The 27,370-nt window shown below is 37.9% G+C and overlaps 1 protein-coding gene across 7 annotated transcripts in view; it reads right to left on the reverse strand.

Moving 5' to 3' along the window:
- Positions 1-27,370, reverse strand: part of TJP1 (tight junction protein 1) — a 69,278-nt gene that overhangs the window by 18,388 nt on the left and 23,520 nt on the right. For all 7 annotated transcript variants that reach the window (XM_053954495.1, XM_053954492.1, XM_053954491.1 and 4 more), the window contains exons 2-18: positions 23,444-23,500; positions 18,462-18,586; positions 18,143-18,245; positions 16,384-16,663; positions 15,720-15,823; positions 14,680-14,848; positions 14,185-14,329; positions 8,432-8,568; positions 5,918-6,023; positions 4,939-5,089; positions 4,308-4,416; positions 3,470-3,689; positions 2,881-3,065; positions 2,653-2,748; positions 2,157-2,239; positions 923-1,133; positions 287-387 (exon numbers count right to left, since the gene is read on the reverse strand). In XM_053954495.1, coding sequence (XP_053810470.1) covers positions 287-387; positions 923-1,133; positions 2,157-2,239; positions 2,653-2,748; positions 2,881-3,065; positions 3,470-3,689; positions 4,308-4,416; positions 4,939-5,089; positions 5,918-6,023; positions 8,432-8,568; positions 14,185-14,329; positions 14,680-14,848; positions 15,720-15,823; positions 16,384-16,663; positions 18,143-18,245; positions 18,462-18,586; positions 23,444-23,500 — 2,382 coding nt within the window. The remainder of the gene's footprint in view (positions 1-286; positions 388-922; positions 1,134-2,156; positions 2,240-2,652; positions 2,749-2,880; positions 3,066-3,469; positions 3,690-4,307; positions 4,417-4,938; positions 5,090-5,917; positions 6,024-8,431; positions 8,569-14,184; positions 14,330-14,679; positions 14,849-15,719; positions 15,824-16,383; positions 16,664-18,142; positions 18,246-18,461; positions 18,587-23,443; positions 23,501-27,370) is intronic.

Here is a 27,370-nt window from a genome sequence, read left to right on the forward strand (position 1 = left end):
AATTCCCAGAAGTTCTTTGATGAAAACCCATCCAATCCCTGCAAAATCTTCACAGCATTACTATATCCTCCAGTTAACAATGCCAATAAGCAAATGCTCTCTTACAACACTGCTACATGCATAAGGACAAACTATACAGCTCTTATTAACAGAGTAAGTGTTCTAATGCAGTGACAAATCAGTTTTGAGCAGCTCACACAGCTAGGAGGCACTACTGCTTTAGATCTTCACAGAAAACCTCTCATGAATGCTGTTTTGCCATTTCCCCCCAAATATTATTTCTTACCTTTCCTTCTGAAACCCACACAAGTTGGTTCTGTTGTTGCTGAATTGCTTCCTTAAGAGCTCCATACCATCCTTCATTCATTGAATTCAAGTTAATGGTAGCTAGAAGTACAGCAGATTAGTTTGACTTATGATTTCTGCAGAACTACAAGAAGGATCTGTACCATGAGTAATAAAAGCAATATAAACTGGTAGGTTAAAACGATGAGATTTAAACAGTAATGTAAAGTAGTATCCAAAGCAACCTTAAGGCCTGATGCGATTTGGGATGTTTTATCCCACAGGAAACGCTGAATTAACAGTAGCTTAGAATAAAGAGAGGCTTGAGTTTAGCCAGACTAAAACAATAAAGTTACATAATTTTCGTATTTATTTAAGTTTTGATTTTGGCTGATGATCCTGCAAAGCCATCAGATCTATTAGAAATGTCATTTTGATGTTTCAGATTGCTTTACATTTGAGCAGTCATGTGCAAATGATGCACACACCAATTAACTACTGGTTATTGAATGGCGAAGCCTGAGCAAGTCTGTCACTGCTTGACCTGCTCCATTTGCAGAAAATTCTGGAGGTAGAAGCTTCTCTCATCTTTCCTCCCCTTTCCTCTCAGAAATTCTAATCCAGTCTAATTACTTACTTGTGAAGAGGTGATGATTATTTTTGCGGAGCTTGTGAGCTCTTTCATACAGCTTCCTGGCACTTTTTCGTGATTCTGGACACAACCTCATTCTCATGGTCTTTACTCCCTGCTTAGAATCAGGATTTAGGAACACTACAATTGGGTACCACTGGGCATAATTCAGACGGTCCACTGCATTGGGAGTGACATCTAATAAAGCATGTTTATCCTACAGTGACAAGAAGGACAGAGGCAAGAAAGAGAATCATTTTTGTCCTAGATGAAATTTTTTTAACATACTCTACAAACTGACTTTGTATTACCTTTAGAGAATTCATTGTTTCAAAGTATTGATTTAAATCCTTCTCCTAATTGAATTAACAAAATAATAAAAACCAAACCAATTCCAATACGAGCCTAAATAGGCATATACATTTTGAACTGTAGGACCACTGTATAACTCTAGGATTTTTTACATTTAATTCTATTTTTTAAAAAATCTCCTCAAAGTAAGCAGACACTGAAATAAAAACAAGCAGTTTCCTATCAGTATTCTGTAAATAGGAAAAAAAACAAAGACTGAAACACAGAATATAGTCCCCATTACACACTTCTATCTTCCTTTTTACAAAAAAATATCACTGTGAATGCAGAATTTGGCCAGCTTTCATTCAATGCAATCAGGCACACAGCAGGAAGCATGCTGACTTTGCTGCTATAATTGCTTTTTTCCCTCTCATACTTCAGCATCTGAAAATATTCCAGTTTGTTTTTAAGTAAGGAAATAAATAGGTGAGCCTCATAAAATGCACTAATTGTAGAGGTTTTAAGGATATTAAAGAAGGGAGATGGAAGAACCCTTTCTTAGTCCTCACACAAAATAATTATGTCCAGTGACAGATTTGTACACTGGGGTGTACAAAACTAACAACTCAATAAGTAAAGTAACCATTTCTAACTATAATGTCACACCATGGCTTTAAATGAAAGAGGAAACAGCTTAAAAGAGCCTTAATGGAGAGAGGACAACAGCCTCTGGAACAAAGCCTAGAAGCACATCCAGGCTGCAGTTATTAATACAGAGAAGAAGGGTGGTAGGGCTTTTCTTATTAACTTATAGAGAGATGAGAAAGCTATTTTTAAAGCAAACACAGTAAGTTACCATTCTACATTTAAAACATCCAACACTTTACTTCATGTTATCAGTTTTACTTTTCTTGTATTAAAAGTCCAGTGACAATAGAAGACTTACTCTGTCAATTATCTGCTTTATAGTGTGGAGACGAATAATGCCAGAACTACGTTGGTCAGTCCCAGCATCTCTTGGTTCACTTTCTGGTAAAGAGGACACAGTAAAAATCTATTGTACGTTTACAACATATTCTACATTCCCTTATTAAGATAAAACAAACCATTTCATAGCTCAAGCTGTCAATTCAGCTTGAAGACACTTCTGATTACGTATCATACATGAAAATCTACCCACCATTATGGCCATAAAAATCACATCTTTACAAAAGCACTTGGAAACAGGATAAGGTACAAAATTAAATTGAAATTTGAGGTGGCTATAAATAGAACTAATATGTCTTCAGAGAATTATCAGCAGCAACGTAGTAGAAGAACTTAGTCTGTTCCTTTACATTATCAATGTCTTGTTAAATACATTAACTAAAATAATAATGTAGAAACAATCTAGCCAAAGAAAGCTATTTCCTAACTGCAGAAAAGCCTGATCTCACACCTACTTGCAATTTGGAAGATATCTGGTTCTTCTCTAGCAAGTTTCTCCCGTGCAACATCAGCTATTGGACCAAAAATGGTTACAGGTCTGAGAAACCCAGCTAGAATTGAAGGAAAAAGAAAAGTCAAGATATATTGATTGCTTAAACCAAATGCAAGATACATTTAACTAAACTGGCTTTTCCAAACCAAACCACACAAACCTGTAATGTAAAGTAAGAGTAAAACCATACCTTCCCGAAGAACAACTCTTTCATAGGCAGGAAACTTTGTCTGAACAGGTTGGGCAGAAAGATCTTCTCTGCTTTTCCGGAGATTTCTTTTTGAGCTCCGCAAGCCACGGAATCTCCAAAAGTCTGCTCGATCTCCTCCTGCTGTCTTTGGAAGAGTGTACTGTACACTAGCCAGCTGCTCAGCTCTAAGGTGACAACAAATCCCAGTTATCATGAAATCAGCTTCTGAAGTAATGCCTGACTAGCAAGCTTACATTCTCAAAGAAACACTGCCACTGCTGAACCAAGCTTTTGTTGTATTACGAACTAATGAACTACAAGACAACTACTAAACCTGGTATCACATTTCTAAAACTTATATCCTTGTACTCTATCTCTTATATTGAAAAGAAAGTTTATTCACGGACTGTGCAAAGTCAAAAGCAAATCCACAGATATTTTACTTCAGTATGTTTTACACTTAGTCACTTTTTCTTACTGAACCAATTCTATAAACGTGTGTCCTGCAAGGAAGTCCAGTCATTCATTATATAGATGCCATTTAAAACTGTGGGTTTGAATCAGTAATTTAACTATTGCAAGATCATACCTGTTTTTGTTAGGTATGATACCTCTTTCCACTTCCTTATGATTCTTCCCAATTCGAATGGCCAGCCATGAACCCAGTTTGCCATTGTACAGAGTGTCCACCACCCGGAACACTTCACCTTTATTGAAACTTAGTCCATAAGGAGATTCCTTCTCATATTCAAAATGAGTTCTGATATAGAAAGAATCCCCTACATCAGACTCAACAATGCGACGATAAACTGAAAGAAGGAAAAGAAATCCCAAAATATCAAGTTCAAATGATGTTATAATGCTCACAAGAATTACACAAAGCAATGCCTCACCTTAATTCTCCTTGTTCTAAATGTACATTATTCAAGAAGCCTTAATGTCTCAGAGCTGCTCTATTTCAAGCACCATAACTATTTATAGTAAATTCTACTAACATAAATTCAACTTTTATAGTCAAAAATTGGATCAAAGTGCAAACTTACTTCATTCACCCAGGAAGGAATTCATCTTGAGAAAAGAAGTTCGTATGTACAAACACATCAGCATAACCACTCATTTTCAATGGCTTATCTACAACTGACTCTTCTACTTCCTCCAAGGATAATGCCAAGGCATTACATCAGTGGTAGGGGTTATTCTGAAGAGGAATTTTTTGTTTGGGATTTTGTTTGTTTGTTTAGGGGGGTGTGGGTGTGTGTATACTGGTACCATATCAGTCTCTACTCCATTTGTAGTGGCCACCTATCTCAAAGCCAAAAGTGTAAGGTGCCAATTTCCGGCAAGCCAGCAGTTAGTTATTGTTCACTAGACTTTTTAATGCTGTTCTAAGCAGTCTACTACATCATTTCCAGTATACAAATATTTACCATCTTTTTTCTTCTGTGCCAAAATGGTGACTTCTTCGCCTTTAGGAAGATCAAGCAAAAAAAGGACAGCTTCTTCTCTGATGATATTTGTGAAGTCTACATTATTTACCTGGTATCAATGAAGCAGTAAGTTTGATTTAACATATGACATTATTACAGAGATTTAATTATATAACAGAAAAATCTGAATCTATTGCTATGATATTTTTCTTACTCAATTTCATACATACCAAGTGCACATATCTCAAGATGCCTCTTGTACCTCTGAAGAGTCCCACTTTATTTCTCAGTAAAAGCATAGCTTCCAGGATAATAGGTAGCTGTTTATTTTATACTCATTATGGAGCACCTATATACATCATTAGCCCACAGAGCACTGTGACCACTTAGTCACCCACCATGAAATCAAACAACTTGATAAACTGAATTAGTCTACAAAATTTAACGTAAAAAAACTTACTAACCTTCCTAGCAACAGTACAGTAAAAAGAGATTTTGCTCCTGGTAAATCATCTAATAAATACATACAAAAAAACCTGTAAGAACTACATAGGCAAAATATCCAATCCTACAGAAAGAAAACCTATTTTGGTACAACAAAACATTTGTAATGTTAACAGTTTTGACATACCCTGAGAATCTGGTCCCCTTCCTCTAATCCTTCTTTTGCTGCAGGGCTGTCTTCCAGAACACCAGCTACAAATATGCCAACATCATTGCCACCTGCTAGTCGCAAGCCCACACTATCTCCTTTTCTGAATTTTACCAGTTTCATGCTTGGCCTAGAAATTTAGAAAATATTCCACTTATTGGTGTAATAGCCCAAAATGTCCTGGTAAATTTGAAACATGCAAAGAAGCAATCTGCTCGTTAGTCAATTAGTGGGTATTTTGCTATACATACCATTAACTGCTTATCAACTGTAGCATTACAACATGCTCAATAGCAGCACTCCAAAAAACCCACCTGCACGTACATATTTAGTATGGTTTGTTTGTCTTACACTCATAGTGTTTATGTGAGACACTGACACTCTCTTCCAAAAACATTCTTCCTTTTAAAGAGCTGTGCTGGCATACAGATCTATTTTGGCTCTGAAGAGATCAAGATTAATTTGAGGTCAAACCAAACTAGAATCTATTTTCATGTACACTGATGCCCATAAAGGAGATCCCAGTTGAAATAGCCTTATTTCCATGCTGGGACATTGTACAATTCTGCAGTAACCTTCATTCACTGCTCTCCAATTACTATGAAAGGTAAGAATATACTACAGTAACTTTCCTCTCTTTGGACATGGGGACAGGAAAGGAGGAGTGAGAGTGCCCAGGGAGAGACAAACCCAGCAAATCCTTTTCACTTGTTGATTATTTTAAGGACTAATTTCCATAGAAATGAATAGACTTTAAAGTGGTATATAACCCAGTATAAGTGCCAACAAGGCTCAGGAATAAATCTCATGTTTCATCTTATTATTTGTGGACAGAAGGGTCAGGACAGAATACTGGGCATGATACCAGAGCACAGAGAGAGGTTATTGACTACCCTGGATAAAAGTTTGGTTTGCTTAAGAACCAGGCAGGTTCAAACAGAGTTCAGAGATACATTACCGAAGCATTCCATCTTCATGGGTTGAATTGGGTAAAGGACCATCAGATGGACTGACTGGTAAATCCACATCTGGCTGCCCTCCTTGTGCATACACTGGCTTTGGTTCTATTAAAAAATACCAAAGATTTCCAATATCCATTTGGTCATTTAAAGATGAAAATGTGAAGTTCAACTTAGTTAAGATTTAGTTAATGACTTCTTCAGTAGCCTTCCCTCTACCCCACTTAGAAGTAAAATACTAGAAAACTTACAACAGAAGACTCATCATGCCATTCAGAGCAGCATGATTACTGGCCTAACTACTACTTCAGTAAATATTCCCAAACTTCCTTTGCACTTCATTAAGTACTCTGAACACTTCAAAAGGATGAGAACTAGAAGGCTTCACGCTCTCAAGACCACTTTCAACCCTTTTGTTTCTAACCTTGATATTTCTGACCTAACATCTTCATTTTCCATTGTTTCTCTTCACTCAAGAATTCAATTTTTGAAATGAAAATACCATAAAACCTCAATCTACCATACATGCCTTAAGGTCCAGCTGGTGGTCCTTAGAGCTATGCACTTACTATGGCATTGCTGCAGAGCTTCTCTGGAGTTCCTGTGAGGAAACTGCCACTGCAGGCTTCCCTCAGCAATGAGCACTAGTAGGGGCTCTTCTCTGATAAAGGCCTGGTCATGTTACAAGGATTTATAGGCTCATTTTTGCACACAGGAAAATATTTGATTTCAAACAAGGTTGACTTTGAACTAGTCTAATATTCCTGATCTTACCAACAATTGCACCATCTTCCTTTCAAATCACTGAACAGACTAGTTTGAAATTGGGAATTTCAGGCAACAATTGGGTAATTATGCCTCTTTCCAATGTGACTCTGGTCCTTCCCATACAGTAACATAGTGTTTTCCTTTAAGTCTCTAATGAACCTTTCCTAGTCTAAGCTTCTGATGATCCCTCCCAACAGATACCTTCCTCCCACCCTGATTCTTGACACAATCACCTAGGACAGTCATCTTGGCCTTGCCCCTAGTCTAAGCAGCAAACCATCACAGATCCTGCCAGCCACTTCTCTAACATTTCCATTACAGTCTTGGAAGGATCCTCATTTCCCTAGAGCTTTTGTGAGGCTGTTAAAGGATTATGCCCTTTGCTGCATTTTATCTCAGTTTCTCTTGGGCAAGTGAATTTTATCTGCAGACACTAATTTAAATATTAGCTTTATGTACTGGCCTACAACTCCTCCCACCCAAACTAAGTATTTCCATGTGCCTCTTCCCATTCATGCAAGAATGGAACATTTCTGCTTCCCCACCAACCAACAAAACCTCCACACTATTTATCACTGGTTTGCTAGCCCCTCAGACCAATAATCAGTACATTATTTTGGATTAAGAACCATCTTAAGGGTTGCCTATCTGGCTGGATTGGTATTATGCCTTACAGAAAAGCAGAATTCATCTTTCTAATCTCACTACCACATCCTTTTCCATCTTGGCAAATATAAATTACTTCATTTGTCTCTCTTCATAACACTGCTGTAAAAGGTCACCTCTTATGACCATCTTTTAAATAATGGTGCTGTATCAGAAAACTTACTGTTCCTATTTTCAAGATCTTTCAGAGTCTATCAACATCAGAACCCTTCCAGTTCCTCACTAATCTACTGACTACTACATGCAGAAGTGTCACTGCTCATCCCTTAGGTCCTCAAATATTTTCAAGCTTGAATGTGCTTTCTCTCATTGCACACAGCCTTTCAGTAACAGCTCCCTCTAAACCATCTGCACAGCTCCTTTCTCCACTTGTAATTTCACTGAAGTGCCTCATTCTGTAAACAAAAATCTTGTAAGTGCCAGCCTGCCCGGAACAGTGTCCCGCATCATCTTTTATTCTGTTTGTTTTGGTTTTTTTTCATTTTTTACACCATCTGGCTTTTATCTGTTGCCATTTAGCTTATCCTTTCCTTTTGGGAAAAAGGAAAAAGATTTTGTTCTGGTTTGATTAGCTGTACTGCATTTGTTAACCTGCCTTCTTTGTTCTTGACTGTAGTTAAGTGCTACATGAACAAAGCATTTTGGAGTGTTTTGAGTTGTATCTTGGGAACAGTAGCTCTAAACAGGCTTAAATACATCATTGTTATAAATATGGTCTGCTACAGTAACCCATAAGAACACATTTACTGCTGAACACTCAGAAAAGAAATGACAGATTTTAACCTTGTCTGAGAAATCAGTACAAAACTCTTTACAACCATCACTTATAACTACAACCCTAAACACTGAAATCTGACCCCTATATAATGACAGACCCCACAACTTTGGTTTTCAGGACCAAGACGCTTAAGATATAAATGAGATTATGGTTACAAAGACTATATCCAGAAATAAAAATAATTAGGATCAGTCCTGTTTTAAGACTTGAAAGTCATTCCACAAATATGCAAAAGCATTAAGTCTTTACTGGTCATCCATTCTCAACGACACACATAATTAATATATCTTAATATTTTTACCTGGGAGTGGCGGAGTTTGTTTTTCAGTTCTTTCAACTGTCACCTCTTCCACAGCTTTAGAAATATCATCTGCATTCTTTACAGGTGTAGAGACAGCTCCTGGTTTAGTTATTCTCTCATCTTCTCTGCTTCGATGACTATATTAGAAAAAAAGATTCCACTCTGCATACAGAACTATTTCTATGATCTCAATCTGCTAAGACTAAAGAATAAATACTTCCATTCATCAGGCTGAGGGTAAGGTATCACCATTACTGTTCAGGAAGCTTTTGTTCTTAGACTATCACATTATTAAGAGTTTTTATCATTTCCAAATCCTAGTGTTTTGTCCCTAATAGCATGTGAACAAAAGACTTCCCTAGTTATGGCAGTTAAGAGAGCAGCAGCACGTGGGACACAGACTCTAAAGCCTCAAGCTGTCTGCTTCAAGCACACAGGTCACACACGTGCTGTATATTGACAGATATATAAAGAATTGAGAAGCAAAGGGAAGAAAAGAAGAAAATCCATTACAATAGTATTTTCCTCACCCCTTCCTATAGAAATCATGGGTTTTTAGACTTAATTCTTAGGATTTGCTGTGACCAAGCTAATTTATCTGCTCCTTTGTGTGTCAGCTGCCCTGAAACATAAGTGCTGCTGGTGTGGCACCTTTTATCCTTGCAAAGCCCTGCCATGGCCCACGTAAATATGTTCCTCCTTTCTCATCTCCTCAGAGAGGATAAGGCCTTCAATGCACAGCTATGACAAGAGGGGAGTGACTCTCATCCATGCATTTTAGTCAAAAGACAATTTGTTGCTTCTTATGCATTTCCACACAATTGGAGCACAAACTGAGGGAATTTAGGGCAAGTTAAAGTAAGTTCCTGTTCTTAAATGATGAAAGCAAGGAAAATTCTACAGAATATAATTTCTATTCCTTGAGTTCAAAAGATCAGGTATTCTTGTATTGTTGTATTGAGCTACAGCTGCCCAGCCGTACCACAGCAGAACTGAACATGTGCTGCATGTTGAAATGTTAACCACTACACTGCTATCTGATGAACACTAAATAATTTAATATGGTTGGAACAGATGAATATTAATAATGAGCTAGAAAAATAAATATTTCTTCCTGGGAGTTGGCAAATAAGCAAGGATTTAAAGAATATTTTAAATAAGACGGACAGAAATAGCAGCCTTTCATATAATACCAGACTGACTTGCCAAGAAGGGGGGGAAAAAGGTATTTTCCCAAAGATAACAATGGCTTGGTCAGTAGGTGCAAGCCCATCTGCTCTCATAAAGGAGAGGTCTGTACTGGAAGGAAAAAAGAGAGAAGTTCTGCACAGCTAGATGGTGCTACTGGGCAATAGTGAGCATCGCTGCCCATAAAGCACAAATGGATCAAATCCCCATCATACAGAGCTAAGACTGTTAAGATCCTAATCAGAAAAAATGCTTCAAGAGCTGGAAAAGACCTCAGAAAAGAGATTCCAGCAAGTCTGCTCATCCAAGACATGCAGTAAAGAATAAAAGAAATTACAAAAATCGAAACACAAGTAGAATGTGCTTTCCTAAAGCAAAATGAAGTCTAAAATATGAGAAACAACGCTTAGCTATTCAGCCAAGACATTCTACAACTTCTCAGTGGATTCCTCTGCCAGTTTTAAAACCATGTGCCCAAAGGCAGCTAAACATAATACAGAAAAGTACTCCAATCACCACAACAAACTATGAAGAGAAGCACTCCTGCATTATAAACAACCATCTTGTTGTAAGTCATTGATAAAAACAAGCACAGTAGCTTATTTAAAATCCCTATTTATGCCTCTTTTTATCCAGATAGAGTCCCTTTTGGAGGCTCCCACAGTTGATTAAAAGGATGCTAAAACCACTATGTCAAACAAAATAAAAAGTAAGCATTTATCCTTCTACTTCATTCCTAAACATCACTGATAGAGGTTTTCTTACTCCTTTTTTGGATTTTCAGTTTAGGTGCATAAGCTAGACAGTACCAGACTAAAACATGACTGAACTGGTCATTCCCTTGAAAATAGTTCCTGGCTTATTAAAAACAGATACATACATGTAGCTATTTAAATGCATGTTAAGTGTCCTAAAACCAAAGAAGTTCTGTAGTGCTGTAAGCTGCAACTATTTCCACTCCCCAAAGATTTCTGGGTAATGAGCACTAGTTAATAAGACAGTACAGTAAATTTCTCCATGAGCCCTCTCTACCTGTTTCCAAGCATCTCCTAACATTTGAAAGGAGCATTATTCTAAAGTAAGATTATCTGCTTTGCTTTAAAAATAAGGCAAAAAATACTATAGTTACTACACAAAGAAAATTAATTTTACATTTCCTCTACATAGTCCAAACCCAGTGTAATTTTATGCTGCTTTGATTCCTGTACACATCAAGAGAATGCAAATGTGGAAGCTCTCAAGAACAGTAACTAAAATACAGAGACTGAGGGCACAGCAAAAAATAGTCAGGTGAGTATCTGAAGCCCATACACTCATGGGCTGCTGCTATGTGTGCAGGCAAATACACCCTGTCAACTCAAAAGCCTGCAAAATGTCAGGTCTACTCTAGCTAAGACATGAATTTTTAAATGGGAAAAAGCTGATAAAACAAAAAGGAAACATCAGAAAAGCAGAGGAGTCGATTTTTTTCCTTGACTTTGCTTAAACTATCCAGTAAGCCCTGAATATTTCACATTACAAGATGATACAGGAAACAACTTGATGCCACCAGGTGAGTGAAACTTGTTAAAAACTGACAGCTGCACTTCCCAAGAGACAAAAGTGTTGTTCCCTGTGTACACTGTGACACTATTGTTTAACATCTGTGCTGTGTCAGGGCCCCCGTTACCTCACTTCCTCTCCCTGATATTTTTTCAAAGTGTGCTTATCAGAAACATTTTAAAATTACAAAATACAATCAGCTACATGTTAGTGCTATTACTGCAGAACAAGAGATGACCTGCAACACACAATGTTTATCTGTACAGAAAATTATGGAAAATGTGAACTTGCAGGCTCTTCCCAAATGTGTTTTTAGCACATCTCAAACTCTTTAGCATAAGAAAAGTAAGAGCAAAGTAGCATCTTCCTAAAGACATTCAAAATAGGGCTGATTTTTATCTTATATTCTAGTTTTTCAGCTTGTTTTGAAAATGGACAGAACAATTTCTCATCCTACATATAAATTGACAATGGTATTACAGAAGTCAGCCTCATCCTTCCAGAAACAATGATGATCTCTACAGTGATTTCTTCAAGCGTCCAAATCTTTCTTGCTGAGGCTGAAGTGTTAAACATATTAGAGGATGTTTTTGCCATTACAATATCTAGATGAGGAAGTCAGCATAGAAGACAGAGTTCCCAAGCAGGAATTCTTTCAATTAATAAAGGGCAGCCCAGAGATATCATCTGGGAGGTTTGGCAGCACCTGGCTTTAAAGGCCAGTCTTTAGGATGGGTCACACCAAAAGCCTACCCAGCTCAACAGCTTCTTAGTGCCAGCAGTAAGACCAGATAGCTAAGAAAGGATATGTGATACTTTTCCTGAGGTACTCTCCAGCTTAGCTGCAGAGACCTCTTTTGCTCATTCTAACTTTTTAAGTACAACTCTTCATAAATTATTCAAAGCAAAATTAGCCCTTTCTGTTAGTAAGTAAAGAAAAATGTTTTAGAATTTGAGTTTTTAAAAGACTGTTCAAGACACACCTGTGAACTTTCTTTAGACTAAAGAAAACTAAAGCACTATTTAATGCTTTACACAATGATCAAACAGCAATATGGAAACTCTATATCCAGGAATCTTGCAAGCAGGAATACTGAAAGGCGGACAACACTGAAGACCCTGCCAAACCCCAAAGCAATACTGAGGCAGATCTGTTAGCAGATTTCTGTACTCTGGTGCAAAGGAAGAAATGTCAGTCTGTACTTAAGTTTGTATGAAAGGACTAAGAGGATTCCCCTGGAACTTCCCTCCTCATTAACATACAAACACTTGGCAGAACAGTGTCTAAATAAAGACTCATTATCTTCAATACATTTTTAACATCCTCCTTAAGCTTAGTTGGAAGACTTTTTGCACATTTCTTCCTCAGCCCTTTCTCAAGCCTTTTTCTTCCTCCAGATTTTCCACCAAATTCAAAAAAGAATAAGTAGTTAACTAATTTGATCTTACAGTAGATTTGAACTTGCACAAACAACCTTTTCAAAGAGAAGTTGCTCTCAACATGTTTTTCCTTACATGGCTCAGGGCCCAGATTTTCTGATCTTGAAAGGGACATGTTGCAAAGGAAGTCAAGCCATGCCAAAGTAGCTCTTGCTCATACAGAAGATATAACGGATGCATTCAGAGTTGAGATAACTTCAAAGTTCCCTCTCAGGGAAGATTTGATTCTTCCAACAGTTTGGTCTACAGGGAGGAAGTGACCATCTACCTAAGCCACTGCAATAGGACAGGAAAGCACTAACACTAGGCTAAGTCAGTCATAGTTACAGTTCTGATAGATTTTTCTTTTTTTTGTTCCTCCCTCCACAAGCCCTATCATGCTGCACTAGAAATGCATGTCAAGACATACAGTTTTGAAATATGACAGAGATCTCGCAACCTTCACAATCAAAGCCCTGCCTCTGGGACCCTGTTTTTAAGTGTCTTCCATGAAAACAAGCTTTCATGCCTTGTGGTCCCTCTGAACAATGTACACAAAAGAGAAGCAAAAATGTCTGTAACCCATAACCCCAAGCAGGTGTACATGCAGGTACAATCTCTCTTGCAGTTGTATTGATCTTTAAAAGACTCTAAAAGCCTTCAAGGTGTTATTTTTCCCTTGGGCAAACCAGTTTTATTAATAAGCAATCAGGCATATCTTTCATGAACTGACCAGCAGCAATTTGTTTTTTCAGAGTTTTTGAACAGCATCTAAAAATCTTCAGATAGAGGCTCTGAATTTGAAATTTGCACAGATCAATTCTAATTTCTGCTCCATCATAATATGAGCAGTCAAAAGAGAAACTTTTCTCTTTCAAATATTTAATAGAATTTGAAATCCAACACTGAAATGCTATTTTAGTAAATTAGAATGTCTGTTTCCAAACTGTGGAAATGCAAAACTGGGCAGATTTGTTATTCAGGACTAAAGTTTCATATTTCAGGAGAAAAAATTCAAAACCATACAGTACATTACTTGTCTCTGAATTCATATAAAATTAGACATACGTACTGAAAAATTGTAATCAATGTTCCATTACCAAGTGCAAGTATTAAAAATGGAGTGTAAAAGCTAAACCTGCTGTGCAATACACCTTGTTTTGCAGGAACTGAAGAATTCAGAAACAGAAGATAACCCCATGCCTAAACAAAGCAAGACTTCAGCAAGTTTACCCAGGCTGAACATGCAACAGGAACTGTGCTACAGGTCATCTCAAATCTACTTGCAGCTAATTGCTTTCTAAAACCAAAATACAACTACACACTATTCAGTAACATATACTTGTATCAAATTTACACTCATTCATACAACCATGCTCTATGATTATGCTTAAAAAAGATGTAACACTAAGGAAAGGTTCAGTTTCTCCTCAAGTCTAAAATATTCAGATCATTATTATCTGCATCTCTTGAGACAAAGAATGTCATATTACTGCCTCCATAGTTTTGCTTCACATTTGTTACACCATATAAATCCAAGCACTCCTACAACTTATATGTTACATTACATAGTTGATTTAAAAATAATACAATGCTGCCATCACCTGCCGTTGCTGGGCTGCTGTGGAGAATGTCTGGAATGGTCTGAAGGCTCTGACCTCTGGTCAGGAGATCGTGAACGACTGCGGCGGGGCCTGTCATGTGATCGGTTGGAATGATCTGATGCCAGCGACTGAATTTCTGAAATGTCTGTTAAATAAAAGTTGTTTTTTTCATGAAATGATTGTAATTTAAATGGTGGCATGACCTGCCAATGGGAATAAGCTTTTGCAGAGAATTTTTATGAAGATGCTAAATCTACGCTTATTATTACACAGAAACAATATTCCTGAAAGAACAGCCACAAGAACAGGGACTGAATTTTTTTCTCCACAGTTTTTGAAGGAGTGGTTTTCAACCACATTCAAACAAAAATTCACCCATATTACAACCTTACTCCTAACTCTTCTCCTCCCCACCCTCTCATCCCACTTAAATATTTCATATCTTGACAACACAGGGAGTTCTTTCCTTTTTAGAAATCAAGTTTTCATACTCACCATCTCTTTCTGAAGCATTAGCAGAATGAATACTGTCAGAAAGATCAGGGACATTCAACAGTGTGGCTCGTTCATCTCGCTGAACAACCATCTTCAATTTGCCTTTTGACCTTTCTATTAATGTTTTGGCATCTGCTAAAGACATATTTTCCGTCACTGTGCCATTTATCTGGAATAGAGTGGGGAAAAAAGAACAGATATAAACGTACTAAAAAAAACCCAGTGAATCTCCAGCAAAAGGAGGGTGTTCTATCTGGTGATATTCAGAAATAGTTAAAATATTTATCAAATTACCACAATACAATGGAAGAGCATTGAGCTCATCCAAAATATTGCATAATATAGAAAATTTTCGAAGTCAAAGCTTCTAGCACTAATACAAAACTCGTAAAAGATTAGTTATGTGTTTTGAACCAGCACTGCCATACTCAACAGAGCAAAGAATGGTCCATTTTTCTGTACCAACATATCCACAACACCATCTTGAAATAAAAATTGTTACTAAGAATTAAAAATCATAGAATGGCCTCAGCTGGAAGGGACCTCAAAGACCATCCAGTTCCAACTACCTTGGCATGGGCAGGGACACCTCCCACTAGACCAGGATGCTTAAAGTCCCATCCACTTGCCAGGGATGGGGCACAAAAAATTAACCCCTGGGTATATTTATTTCTAAAAAAAACCCCCAACCAAACAAAAAAATTAACCTGAAGGCAAGTTTTAGTGTTGCACAATAGCACAGTTCCACAACATGTTGTAATAACTAAGCAAAGCTTCATGCCTTTTCCAATAGTCTTTATTATGTATTTACAGCGGGCATTATTTGTCTGAATAACACTTTGGGAATATTACCAAAAAGGCTTGGTAATTTTCGTTTCCTTAGGGAAGTTGATTCATATTAAATTTGATCTTTGAAATAATTTAATGAAAAGTGACACACCTTCTATTAACTATAATAATGTAACTGACACAGCCAATTCTAGGCAGAGTTGTATCAGTGAGTTTTGCCTTTGAACAACCACCACCACCGTATACTGTACCTTCAGTACAACATCTCCTTCCTGGATATTGCCATCTCTTGCTGCCAGGCTATCCTGTGATATTTCTTTCACAAATATGTGACTTGCCAACCGCAGACCATATTCTTCATAATAGAAGAAAAAAGAAAACTGATGAAGTTACAGCAGAAAAGAGGGAGGTATCTGGAGATTCACAACACTGCTTTACACAGCATTTACACAGGCAACAAAAAGAGAGTGAACTTGGCATACAATGGGCTGTAGCAGGATATGTTATAGCTTTGCCATTTTATCAGCCTCTTTCTAACACTGCTATAATCAGAGCTGTTGTTCAACAGCTTAACTGAGGTGCTACCTACAATTTTTTCTCTTCCAAACAAGCTACCCACTAAAGGCTCAGCTAAAGTGCAGCTATGAAGCTGCTGACTAGCAGATGTTGGCTGCAGACGGAATTTACACTGTACAATACTTTACCCTTAACTAAGCACACATATTTTGGAATACGAAAAATAGAACCAGAAATACAATAGAACTTTTTAAATTTTAAGCCAGCTACTGGTAAAAAGGGTAAACTGGTAACAGCACTGTTCATTCAGCTCACACAGCCTTTAACACAACACTGAGTGAAGCAGCTGGCCTTTGAAAACCAGCAAAAGTTTTAGCAAGATATATACACACAAATTACCTTCATTTTTCCTGGATTTCACCAGTGTGACTTTGGTGGGCTTTGCAGGCTGGCTGGAGGTGACAGACCTCCTGTCTGACCTGGGAGACAAGCTCCTCTCCCTGCTGGCGCTGCGATCTCTGACCCAGCTCTTCTCGTGCCTCCTGCTGGCACTGGGACCACCACGGCTGCTCCTTGGATCCCGGATTTCTTCATCGTAGCTGTCATCCTCGTTTTCAGACACTGGTTCAGGGTCTGGTCGAGTCACTGGAATCTGAATTTTCTTCATCCTTCGGATAGTCTACAATCCAACAGCAGGTATCAGCCTCTGGCTGTGTAATGCTAATGGTGTTACTGAATGTCAGAAGTCAAGCTAATCACAGCATTCAAAACAGGCAGATGTATTGGTGAATGCTCTGAATTGTTGCATCCTCATAAAATTATATCAAATTAATACAGGAGACTTATCAATACAGATTATTAGAAACGTGTTTTTACAGTTCTTTTAGTCCTTTTTAATTTTGAATTAGGATTAAATTTTAATTAGGACTAAATTTTAATTTAGTCCTTTTTAAGTTTTTGCACAAGTGACAAAAGGGTAACAATCAACAGCCTTCATAGCACAACATAATATTCTGTCTTCAGAGCTGCATATTTGAATGCCCTCTCTTTGCTTAAAACCACAAAATCAGTTACTGGCATGGCTAAAACCCTTTTTTGCTAACATGTAATCTAGTGCATATTCAGTATGCTATTGACAGTGATTCTCCTTCAGCTTTGAAGTCTCCCAGTCTTCCAAAGAAATGTTTATGCAAGACATGGAGGAAACGGAGCAGTCGTTCTGGAAGTTGAAAGTTGGTTTGTACAACATAGACAGCTGGTTCCAGAACATGAGCCAGCCTTGTTCAGAGATTTGCTTGCTATGTATTACAGAACAAAACCAAGTTCTACCATAAAGTTTTCATTAATTACTTGGTTTTTTACCTAAATCTACACACCAAATATTTAAGATACTGAAAGCCCTGCACAGCTTGCCACACATTGCTTTCCATAAGCTTTAAAGAACTGCTGCCAAATTTACGACTGAAAAACATCACACTTTTTTTTGCAACTGCATTAAAGCACATAAATGCACTAAAAATCTGTCAGCAGAAAAGCTTTTCTACAAGCACTAGAAGTCTGTTTTCATTAATTAAGAAACTTCTAAACATTGTGCATTTTTTGTTCTATTTTTTTGTAACATAACCCCCAAACTTCTACAGAAAGCTGGATTACTACCCTTTGGTGATGACCTGCTCTGTTTTGCAAAAGTTCAAAAACCACCACTTAGAATAAGCCTACAAAATTATAGGAATTAAGGTAATTATACTTTATTTTGGCAAACTGTTCACTGAGCATAAAAAGAACTGTTAGTGCCTGAACAGCTTGTCCCTTAGCATACACCAGCCTTTGAAAAACTCAGTAAAAGTGTATCCAACAAAGTAAACAAATATTAAACAAAGCTGACTTGCCACAATTTGGCAATCTGAGAAGTACTTTACCATAACTAAAAGAAGTCTGAATTATCCCATGCCACACTATGCAACCATCATCATTCACATCTGAAATACATTTTGAGTGACACACTTGATAAACATACCATGATTATCACTTAAACCTGAAACATCACACAGGTGTTATGCAAGTACCTTGCATCATGCCTTTATTTTGTAGCAGACATTACACTATTTCACTTTGCCCCATAACTATGGAACTTTAAATCTTCAAGACATTCACTTACGATTTTGGCATTCTTCCCACTTTTCCTCAGCTGCTGAACAGCAAACGCATGCTCAACATTATCCATTGAAACTCCATTAACCATTGCAACACGGTCATTTTCTCTACAGGAAAAACATCACAATGCACAGTATAAATACTTTATGCCAAGAAGAAAATATTGGTGAATAGGTGCTCCCGAGCAAACTGCCTGTATTACAAACCTGCTACACCAACAGTTACAGACAGACAACTTGAGACCAAAACAATTGGGAGGTTAAGCTACTGCTGACAAAAATGAATGCCCCCGAATCAGAACCCAGGTACAGTTTGGCACTTACTGTAGCAGTCCCTCTGCTGGGCCTCCTTTCAGCACATCAGAAATAACTATTGATGTCTCACCACTCTGAAAGTGAGGATTATCTCTTCCTCCAGATATTGCAATACCAAATCCAAATCCAGGGGCCTATAATGTAACAAGAGAAACATTTTTACTTTCCAATATCTAATGGTCACAATTTGCATTCCCATGCCAAATACAAAAAGGTCTCATGAGATCAATAGAAGTTTTTGAAAGAAAGCAGGATCAATGAACTAATCAATGCTATGCAATCCAGTAACAGAGATAGATTAAAAATAAACACTTTTAGAATGCAGACAGTTTTGGAGTAACTATCCAGAGTCTTCCAAGAGATTAGAGTTCTCATTTGCATTTTTATGGCCTAGACCTCAGGTGGTCATCAGCAAGACCTCAATCTTCAGTAAGCACAACAAACCATTCCTCTGAGCTGCAACTGAGTCAAACCCCTATAATCACTTCCTGCAACACTTTCTTTGAGTTTTCCCATGATGGTATTTACCCAGCTCGACCTCACTTAGCTCAGAACTGACAGGATTGCAGCACACAGTAGTATGACTGCAGGCTCAGTTCTTACGAATAATACCAAGATCACTTGTACCATTAAATACATCAAAACCTTGTCAGCACTTGCAAATCATCTGCATCTTAACAAAAGTAATTTGCTTCAATCTTTTCCCTCTAGGGTGACCTGCCACTACAGCAAGGTCAAAGCTTCTGAAAAGTTATTCCTGTTAGATATTTCAAGATACAACAATGATGCCTACATTTCTGCCTGGAAGCAGCGAGGGTGGGAAATAAGCTTTCTAAATATAACTGATCTGCAAACCATCTAGTTCTTTTACCATTGCCCAGAAAACACTTTGAGGATATTACTATTTAAATGCTGTATTTTACTCAAGAATTTATTCTGCAATTTTCAACTATGCAAAATGCAGTCACTGGATGGAAAAGATCAGGTTTGGGTCAATCTCACTTCTCTATTTCACAGAGCACACACTTTGTGCTGGCAGACTTCACCTTCTCTTCTTCTGACTTTTTAACAAACATGACCCAGCTTTAGCAAGGAGTTTCATAACCTTACAATGACAGCAGACATAACATGGCAGTCTGCATCTGGCTGTAAGACACATGATGTTCAGCTTTTTGGACATTAATTACTGCCCAAAACCAACCTGTTTCCTATTTCCTCCCAAAACAGAGGTCATAAAAAGATGTTTCAGATTTGCCTGTAAGCAGTGAATAGGAACAGTACTAAAATACAGATTGGGAGATTCACTGTTCAGAAGCAGTTAGTCCATACTGTTGTGTGGAGGACTGGGGAAGAGCACACCTTCTTTTACATCCATTTAAATTCATTAAATGAGGATGAATGGACTTATTTTCAAAATACATCCCACATAGATCATCCCAGAAATCTTGGCTGGGATGCAACGATTAAGTGAAACCTGGTGCCATGAAGGAGGATCTTAAATGTCCACTCATGACCAGAGCTGAGGGTTTTTCAGTTTTATTTTTAAAAGTCAAAGCGAATATATAATAGCCTACACAAATGAGTTACTAAAAACCCTTTCAAAACAGTAATATTTCCCATCTCATGACACTCCTGCTTTTAGTTTTCCATAATTTTAAAAACCAGAACTTAGTTTGCACTGTATTTGGGTGGGGAAGGAAAGGAAGAAAAGAGATAGCAACAAAGACATTTATGTCAAATTTCATTTAAATATTACCTATCTTTCCTTTACCGTAAAAAAAAAAAAAAAAAAAATTCTCCACTTATGGTAAGGAATACAAACATCAGGCTAAGGGCAGCAGAAACCCACTGTAAATCTTATCTTGCTGCTTGCCATACTACTTTTTAAAAGTAGATCTGCAAATCAAATCACCACTACGGAGATGACTACATTTGATGTTCTCTTCCAGAGAAACAATGCAGTCTCATACACAGACAGCAGTTAAATGGCCTACAAGTCAGATAAAGAGCTTCTAATAAGATAAATCAAGGTCTTCAGGAAACACTCCCAATTCAAAAATCAAATCCTAAATCCTTCTGAAAATTTAAGAGGTGACATAAGAAACCTTCTAGTAAAAATCAGCCTACGTACTTTCCATTTTATCCTGCTGCCTACCATCATCTTGAGAGACAACTGATTATCAGAACTACTCTCTGAAAACTGAGCCTAGCTCCTAGACATGTCTGGAAATAGCAAGATGTTGATCACTACAGGTTATACAAAATACTAACATGTACCTTAAGTAAAAGTGCATTAAAAAAAATCCTTGTATCACAGCTTCAGTTGTCAGATGTTGTAGGAAAAAATCACACACACAAAAAAAGTGCTGTACTATTCTGTTTTCCCACAGTAATGCAGTGTGGGACAGGCAAAAAGGCAGGTACATACCTGGTTTCTGTGCTTTGGGGAAAGGACACACATCTACCACAGACACACAGGACTTAGCTCCAAGTAGGAGAAAAACTCATGTGATATACAAAGCGCATGATTCCTCCTTCAAATACATTGCAATTAAGGATAAACCCCGAAGACATCTCAATAAAAGATAAACTGTAGCTACCTGATAAGCTTTTACTGAAACTGAGACTGACTCAATCTCTTAAGAGTTAAGTAGCAGTCCAGTCCAGGAAGCTAGAAAAGTGGTAAAGAAATGCAACAAAAACTCTTGGTGAGAAATTCCAGCCTCTGCTTCCCAAAAAACTTTCTAATGAGTCTTTTGACAGTAGTGCTGGAATTCACCAGTAAATCCTCTTCCCAGTGTTAAGGATAATTCTAAGCACATATTTGTTTAATATTAGCATAAAGGGTTTGGTTTTGTTATCTGGCAGATGGAAATAACTTTGTTTTTAACTGACTAAATTAATGCTATTGAAGTTATTAACAGTACATATCATCAGCTTTCAACACCTAAGAGCTACTTAATCAGGTAACAAAACAGTCATACCAGAAGAGTTGGCAGAATTTTGGCACATAAAAGATCATAACCAAAATTATAATCAAATCATACTTTCACATCAATGCTATAAAAGAACTTTGACTGCTGCAAGTGCAACCAAAAACAAGATCTCTGGTTCCTAGCAGTTATTTAAAATTTTGTTCAAGGTAACATCATATTGTAGTATTTCATTATTTCTTTGTGCATGGACTAAATATCTCACTTCTGGTGTCACTAAAATTACTGCTCCAATTAACCAGGAGAAGGTCACCTTCAAGAGAAGATGAGTTATCACTAAGCCTACGAGCCAACCTTGTATTACCATGGCATTTTTAGTTTGGTTTTGACTATAAAGCAGTACTGATTTAATCAGTAATATAAGTAAAAAAACCTGAAGTTTACAGAGATTATAGGGATGACTGTTTTCAAGATAAAAACATAATGTAACAAGAGAAACATTAAATTAATTACATATAGGAACAACACTCCTTTCTCAAAAACTTGTTGACTGAAAAATTGCTGGACGCTTAAAGACTAGCCTAGATAAATATCACACCACATTTCCATTTTTACTTCCACTTTCCTTTCCACTTTGCTCTCTATCTGTTTCAGTTACAGTAACTCAGTCACTACAACAAAAAGTATTCCAAACTTTTCAGCCAGTCCTGTACCACAAGGAACAGCAGTAGGAGTGTTTACTCTCACAAACAATACCTCTGAAAACTGTATTCAATATCAGAAGTTGAAACTGGGTTCAAAAAGTGAGTTCTTCTCATGATACCAAAAAGCTCTGCATTTTTCCCTCTGCATTTTGTCCTTGAATTTCAAGGGTTAGGATGTGCCACATTACTGCTCATTTCTCTTTCAGGGTTCACTTCTCTTGAAAGTGCTGTTGGAACTTAACTGTGATGTATTTAATTCAAACAGCTGTAATTCTTCTCAATTCAGTACCAAGTGCTGCTCCTTTGCATTAAATTTATTCAACTCTACCCCAGAATTAGATTATTTCCTTTCAACAGGTGGCTGCAGTCAGAGAGGGGATACTTTGTCAGCCTTCTGGTCACACTGAGTGTAACTGTTCCCTTCCCAAAAGGGCACCTGTCCAAACAGTTACATTGAATCAACAACACTAAACACTTCACTATCAACAGCTAACAGGTCTGACAGAAAATTAACACTTTATCTGCCCAGCTGACCTACAAATACACATTTTTGTCCCAGGTCCACTCATCCCACCAAAGCTACAATTTTAAAAAGCCTTCATTCTGTGATAAACTGAAGGCAAATGATCTAACTTGCTCCCTTGAGAAAACACTTCCACATCTCCCCCATTTTGGGATGAATACAGCTATTTGGACCATGATTCCATGGCTGCTTTAATACTAAATTGCTGCCAGAAATGGCATCCCACCCTGCTCTGACCTTTCCTAAGCAATTAATTCCTTACTGACTCTCTTGTACAGCTTCATGATGGCTGCATCAGAACTCAATTTAATTCAGGAGTAACTCAAACAAGAGGAGTCAGTCTAAATGCAAAAGCAGTCTCGCTATTCACTGGTTCCCAGCACACATTCCTTTGTGCAGGGTACACCTTCTGACCACCCAGAATCAGTACTTCCAGCCAGTGGTTTAAGAAAGTGGCAAGCAAATAAGACCATTTTGAATACATTTATTTATATGCAACTACATTGTTTTATGTCCTTGCAAATAAAGTTTGAAAACTTTCACACGAAGTTACAGCACTACCATGAATGAACACAGATTTCTACCTCCCTTCAGTTAGGTTCAGATGTAATCTAAAGCTTTGTTTCTAGCACGGTTATTTGTAGGCAGGCTTATCTCTGAAACCCAACAAACAAACAGCTATCACATGGAGCTTTTACAACACTTCTAAATTTAAACAAGGGAATATGAGTTTCCTCTCCTTTTACTTCCTGACATCTGGCTTTTTCCTATTGTTTTCAAAAGCTACCAGTATCCTGCGTTAGGCACACACAGCCAATTGTATGAACTCACCCTGTGAAGAGTCACCGTGTGTTGTTCCCATATAGCCGTTTCTTCCATTGCTGTGCTCTAAGGAGAAAAAAAAAAAAAACCCAAAGATTAAACTTCACTTTCAATAGTTGTATAATATCACAATCATTCAAAAGTACATTCAAAAGTAGCATTAATATTCATATAGAATAGCTACAGAAGAACTTGGCCTGGATCATTCATTACACATTTCCTGCCTTTATATGTCACAACTGAACTTCCTGTGTTCCTGTGGAAGGGGGCAGGGGGAAGAATAAGCAAAAGAGATTACAGAGCTTGAAGTTATAAAGTGCCATGGTAATGATTACAAGCAGCATTTGTGATATAGGCTCTCTCGGTTTCTCACTAAAATTGTAGTAGATGTAGCTAGTCCAATCAGCTGTATTTATATTCTAACATTTATACTTACCCTCACCTTTTGCTTGTTTTAACTGTATGCAGATTACCACTAATTCATGAACACCCAGCTACAGATTACAGTATCTGTGCTACTGTATTATGCACACAGGTCAAATTTAATCAACTGCAGTTTAGTGTAGGCTAATTATTTTGGTGAACAGTAGCACTGCAGAAATTACAAGGTCCTCTCTAAGGTAACTAGATTAAACAGTAACATTATGACAATATTGACATACCTGCATTTCTGCTTGAAAGAACACTACTTAGTGTGCCATGACGAGCAAACATTTGGAAAGGACAAAATAGCATGAGGGAGGAAAACCCAACAGAGCCCAAGGCCTGAAAACAGGCAGGAAAGCAGCAGGAAATGCAGAGTGAACATCCTGCTGCTACATTTTCTACCTTTCCAGAGGGAGTGTCCAATGTTTTGCTCCATACCCACACCCTCATAAGCATATCCACTAATTAAAGAACAGAATCAGAACACAAACATCCCTGCAACATGGCAGTGCTGGTTTTTTGAAACTCTACTTTGCTCTCTATCTGTTTCAGTTACAGTAACTCAGTCACTACAACAAAAAGTATTCCAAACTTTTCAGCCAGTCCTGTACCACAAGGAACAGCAGTAGGAGTGTTTACTCTCACAAACAATACCTCTGAAAACTGTATTCAATATCAGAAGTTGAAACTGGGTTCAAAAAGTGAGTTCTTCTCATGATACCAAAAAGCTCTGCATTTTTCCCTCTGCATTTTGTCCTTGAATTTCAAGGGTTAGGATGTGCCACATTACTGCTCATTTCTCTTTCAGGGTTCACTTCTCTTGAAAGTGCTGTTGGAACTTAACTGTGATGTATTTAATTCAAACAGCTGTAATTCTTCTCAATTCAGTACCAAGTGCTGCTCCTTTGCATTAAGTTTATTCAACTCTACCCCAGAATTAGATTATTTCTCTCCAGCTTTTTAAACTAAGACCAAATACATACTAAAACAGCAACAATTTACACACACAAAGCCATCTTTGAAACAAAACAGAATGTTTTGCTTGCTAAACGGTCAAGGAATACTGATTTTCTTCCTCATTTCTGATGTTCTCATTCTGTCTTAATTTTGGCAAGTGCTTCTCAGGCTAAACATCTCATCAACAAGTGAAGACTTATCTCTCCAAGTAAATTTCTAAAGCCAAAGTAGCTCCTAAGGAGCTCTAAGTAGCTCCTGTTCAGAAGAAGGTGCAACAGGAATAGAATAAAGGACTGCAAATTGAAATAGGCTGCCTCATTTTTACCTGCAATGATCAGGAGAAGTTAACCCTGCTCATTTACTGCACTTGCCCTGGCAGCGTTCCGCAGGTCCAGCCCTGTGTCAGCAGCAGTGGCCCCTGAGCCAACACAGTCCCAGCTCCTTGGCTCAGGGTGCCCAATTTCCATGGCTCTGAGTCCTTGTGCCTCCCTGCTGGAGCTCAGTGCACAGGGCAAACACCACCAGTGGCTCTGGATATGGCATGAACTGATAAAACCCAGTTTAACCAGCTCAGCACTGCTCCCACAGGATCCAGGAGAACTGGAAACCCAGAGCTAGAGCAGGGCAAGATAACAGCTAATCCATGAGTAAGAAAAAAGAAATTCCATATGTAACATGCTTCTAAGAACTTGAGAAGACTTACTATTTCATTAAAAAAACCAAGTCAAATGTAAAAAAAAAACCCAAACCAACCTCACAAACTCACCAGTCTTTCTAAACCCAGACACTCACTCCTCAGTCAGACTGAGGCTGCCATTTTTAAAGCCTTTCTCCTGTTTGCAGAAGCTCAATCTTTCCATTTTGCTCTCCATCTCTTAGTTCACACTATTGCTATCACCTCCCCTAGATTTTACTAATACATCCATTTCAAATGTACAAGACCTGGAAACATCAAATATCCATTAGTTACACAGCAAAGCAAGTAATACGTTATTTTCATTCTTTCTGCATGCCCAAACAGTCCAATCAAGAACAGTGAAAACAGTTCAAAGGCAGTCTGAGGTGAGTGTTGGCTTTGACACAAACTGCTTACTTGAGTTAGTTTCTGATCTGTTAAGAACTGCATTCACTCACAAAAGACCAAGGGAAGTTTGAAGAAGACCTGTGAAGGTACTTACCCCACTTAGCATTGACAACTGAGGCAGAAGAATGAGCCTGTGCTACCCATCAGCTGAGGTCCCTGTTGCAATGCTGCTCTTAGGCCATACCCAAAGTGTTCTATTTTTCATGCTATCCACCACTAATTTATAGAAAATCAAGGTGACTCAGCAGGACCTGAGAAATATATACAGCCTAACACTCAGAAACTAGGACTATAGGAGAATATTAAGATACTCCAGTCTAGAGTTATAATAATTTAACAGAGACTCTTTAATACCTTTGAAATGCAAGTGGACAACGTTGCAAACACCTATGTCTATATTACCAATGACTTTACATCCCAGAATCACACAGAACCACATTATTTTAAGGCTGGAAGGGACCTCTGGAGATCATCCAGTCCAACCCCCCTGCCAAGGCAGGGTCACCTGGAGCAGGTGACACGGGTATGTGTCCGGGTGGGTTTGGAATGTCTCCAGAGAGGGAGACCCCACACCCTCCCTGGGCAGCTCTCCCAGGGCTCTGCCACCCTCTATGGAAAGAAGTTCTCCCTCAGGCTGAGATGAAACTTCTTGTGTTTAATTTATGGCCATTGCTCCTCAGCCTGTCGCTGGGCACCACTGAAGAGTCTGGCACCATCCTCTTGGCACCTGTCTGGGAGATTATTTATATGCATTAATGAGATTCCCCTCTCAGTCTTCTCCAGACTAATCAGATCCAGTTTTTCCCTCATAAGATATGCTCCAGACCCTTCACCAACTTTGTGACCAATGCTAGACAGAAAGAATGATGGTATCACGACTCCAGTGATTTATTTGATGCTTTTGCTTTATTAAAGTGAAAAGCTTCCTTAAGCTCATCCTAAAGACTGTTCTGGAGACAATTTGTATTCCTAGCTCAGTATATGGGAAATGGATGTGTTTGTGGGCTGGGTGTTTTATTACTATTTAAAGGCTAGAGTCACATATGACATTGCAATTCATCAATATGGAAGTTATGAAACTTATCATTTGCCCAAATCTTGGATACATCAAATCTTGTTCAACTCTTTCATCTTTGGAATTGCCCTGAGAAATAAACATTTCAAAGTAAACATCTTTTTAGAAATCTCCCTCTGTGGGCTTATAAAGGTCCTTCAAACAACAACATTTTTTTCTTCCCCTTCTCAAAATATTTCTTTCCTTCTCAAAGGCTGGTTTGGTTGTTTTTATTGGAGTTTTTTGTGTTTGTTTTTTTTTTTTTTTTAATACCATGCCTTTCTCATCTAACTTTTACCTTCTCACAAATAACTGGGTATGTGTGCACATGCACACATATGTTTTTCTTTCAAGCATCCTGAAGGAAAAAAACCAACCCAAAAAACCACAGGCTACTGAACTGAGCAATGCAGGG

The sequence above is a fragment of the Vidua chalybeata genome, chromosome 13, assembly GCF_026979565.1.
Source record: "Vidua chalybeata isolate OUT-0048 chromosome 13, bVidCha1 merged haplotype, whole genome shotgun sequence".
Classification (NCBI taxonomy): Eukaryota; Metazoa; Chordata; class Aves; order Passeriformes; family Viduidae; genus Vidua; species Vidua chalybeata.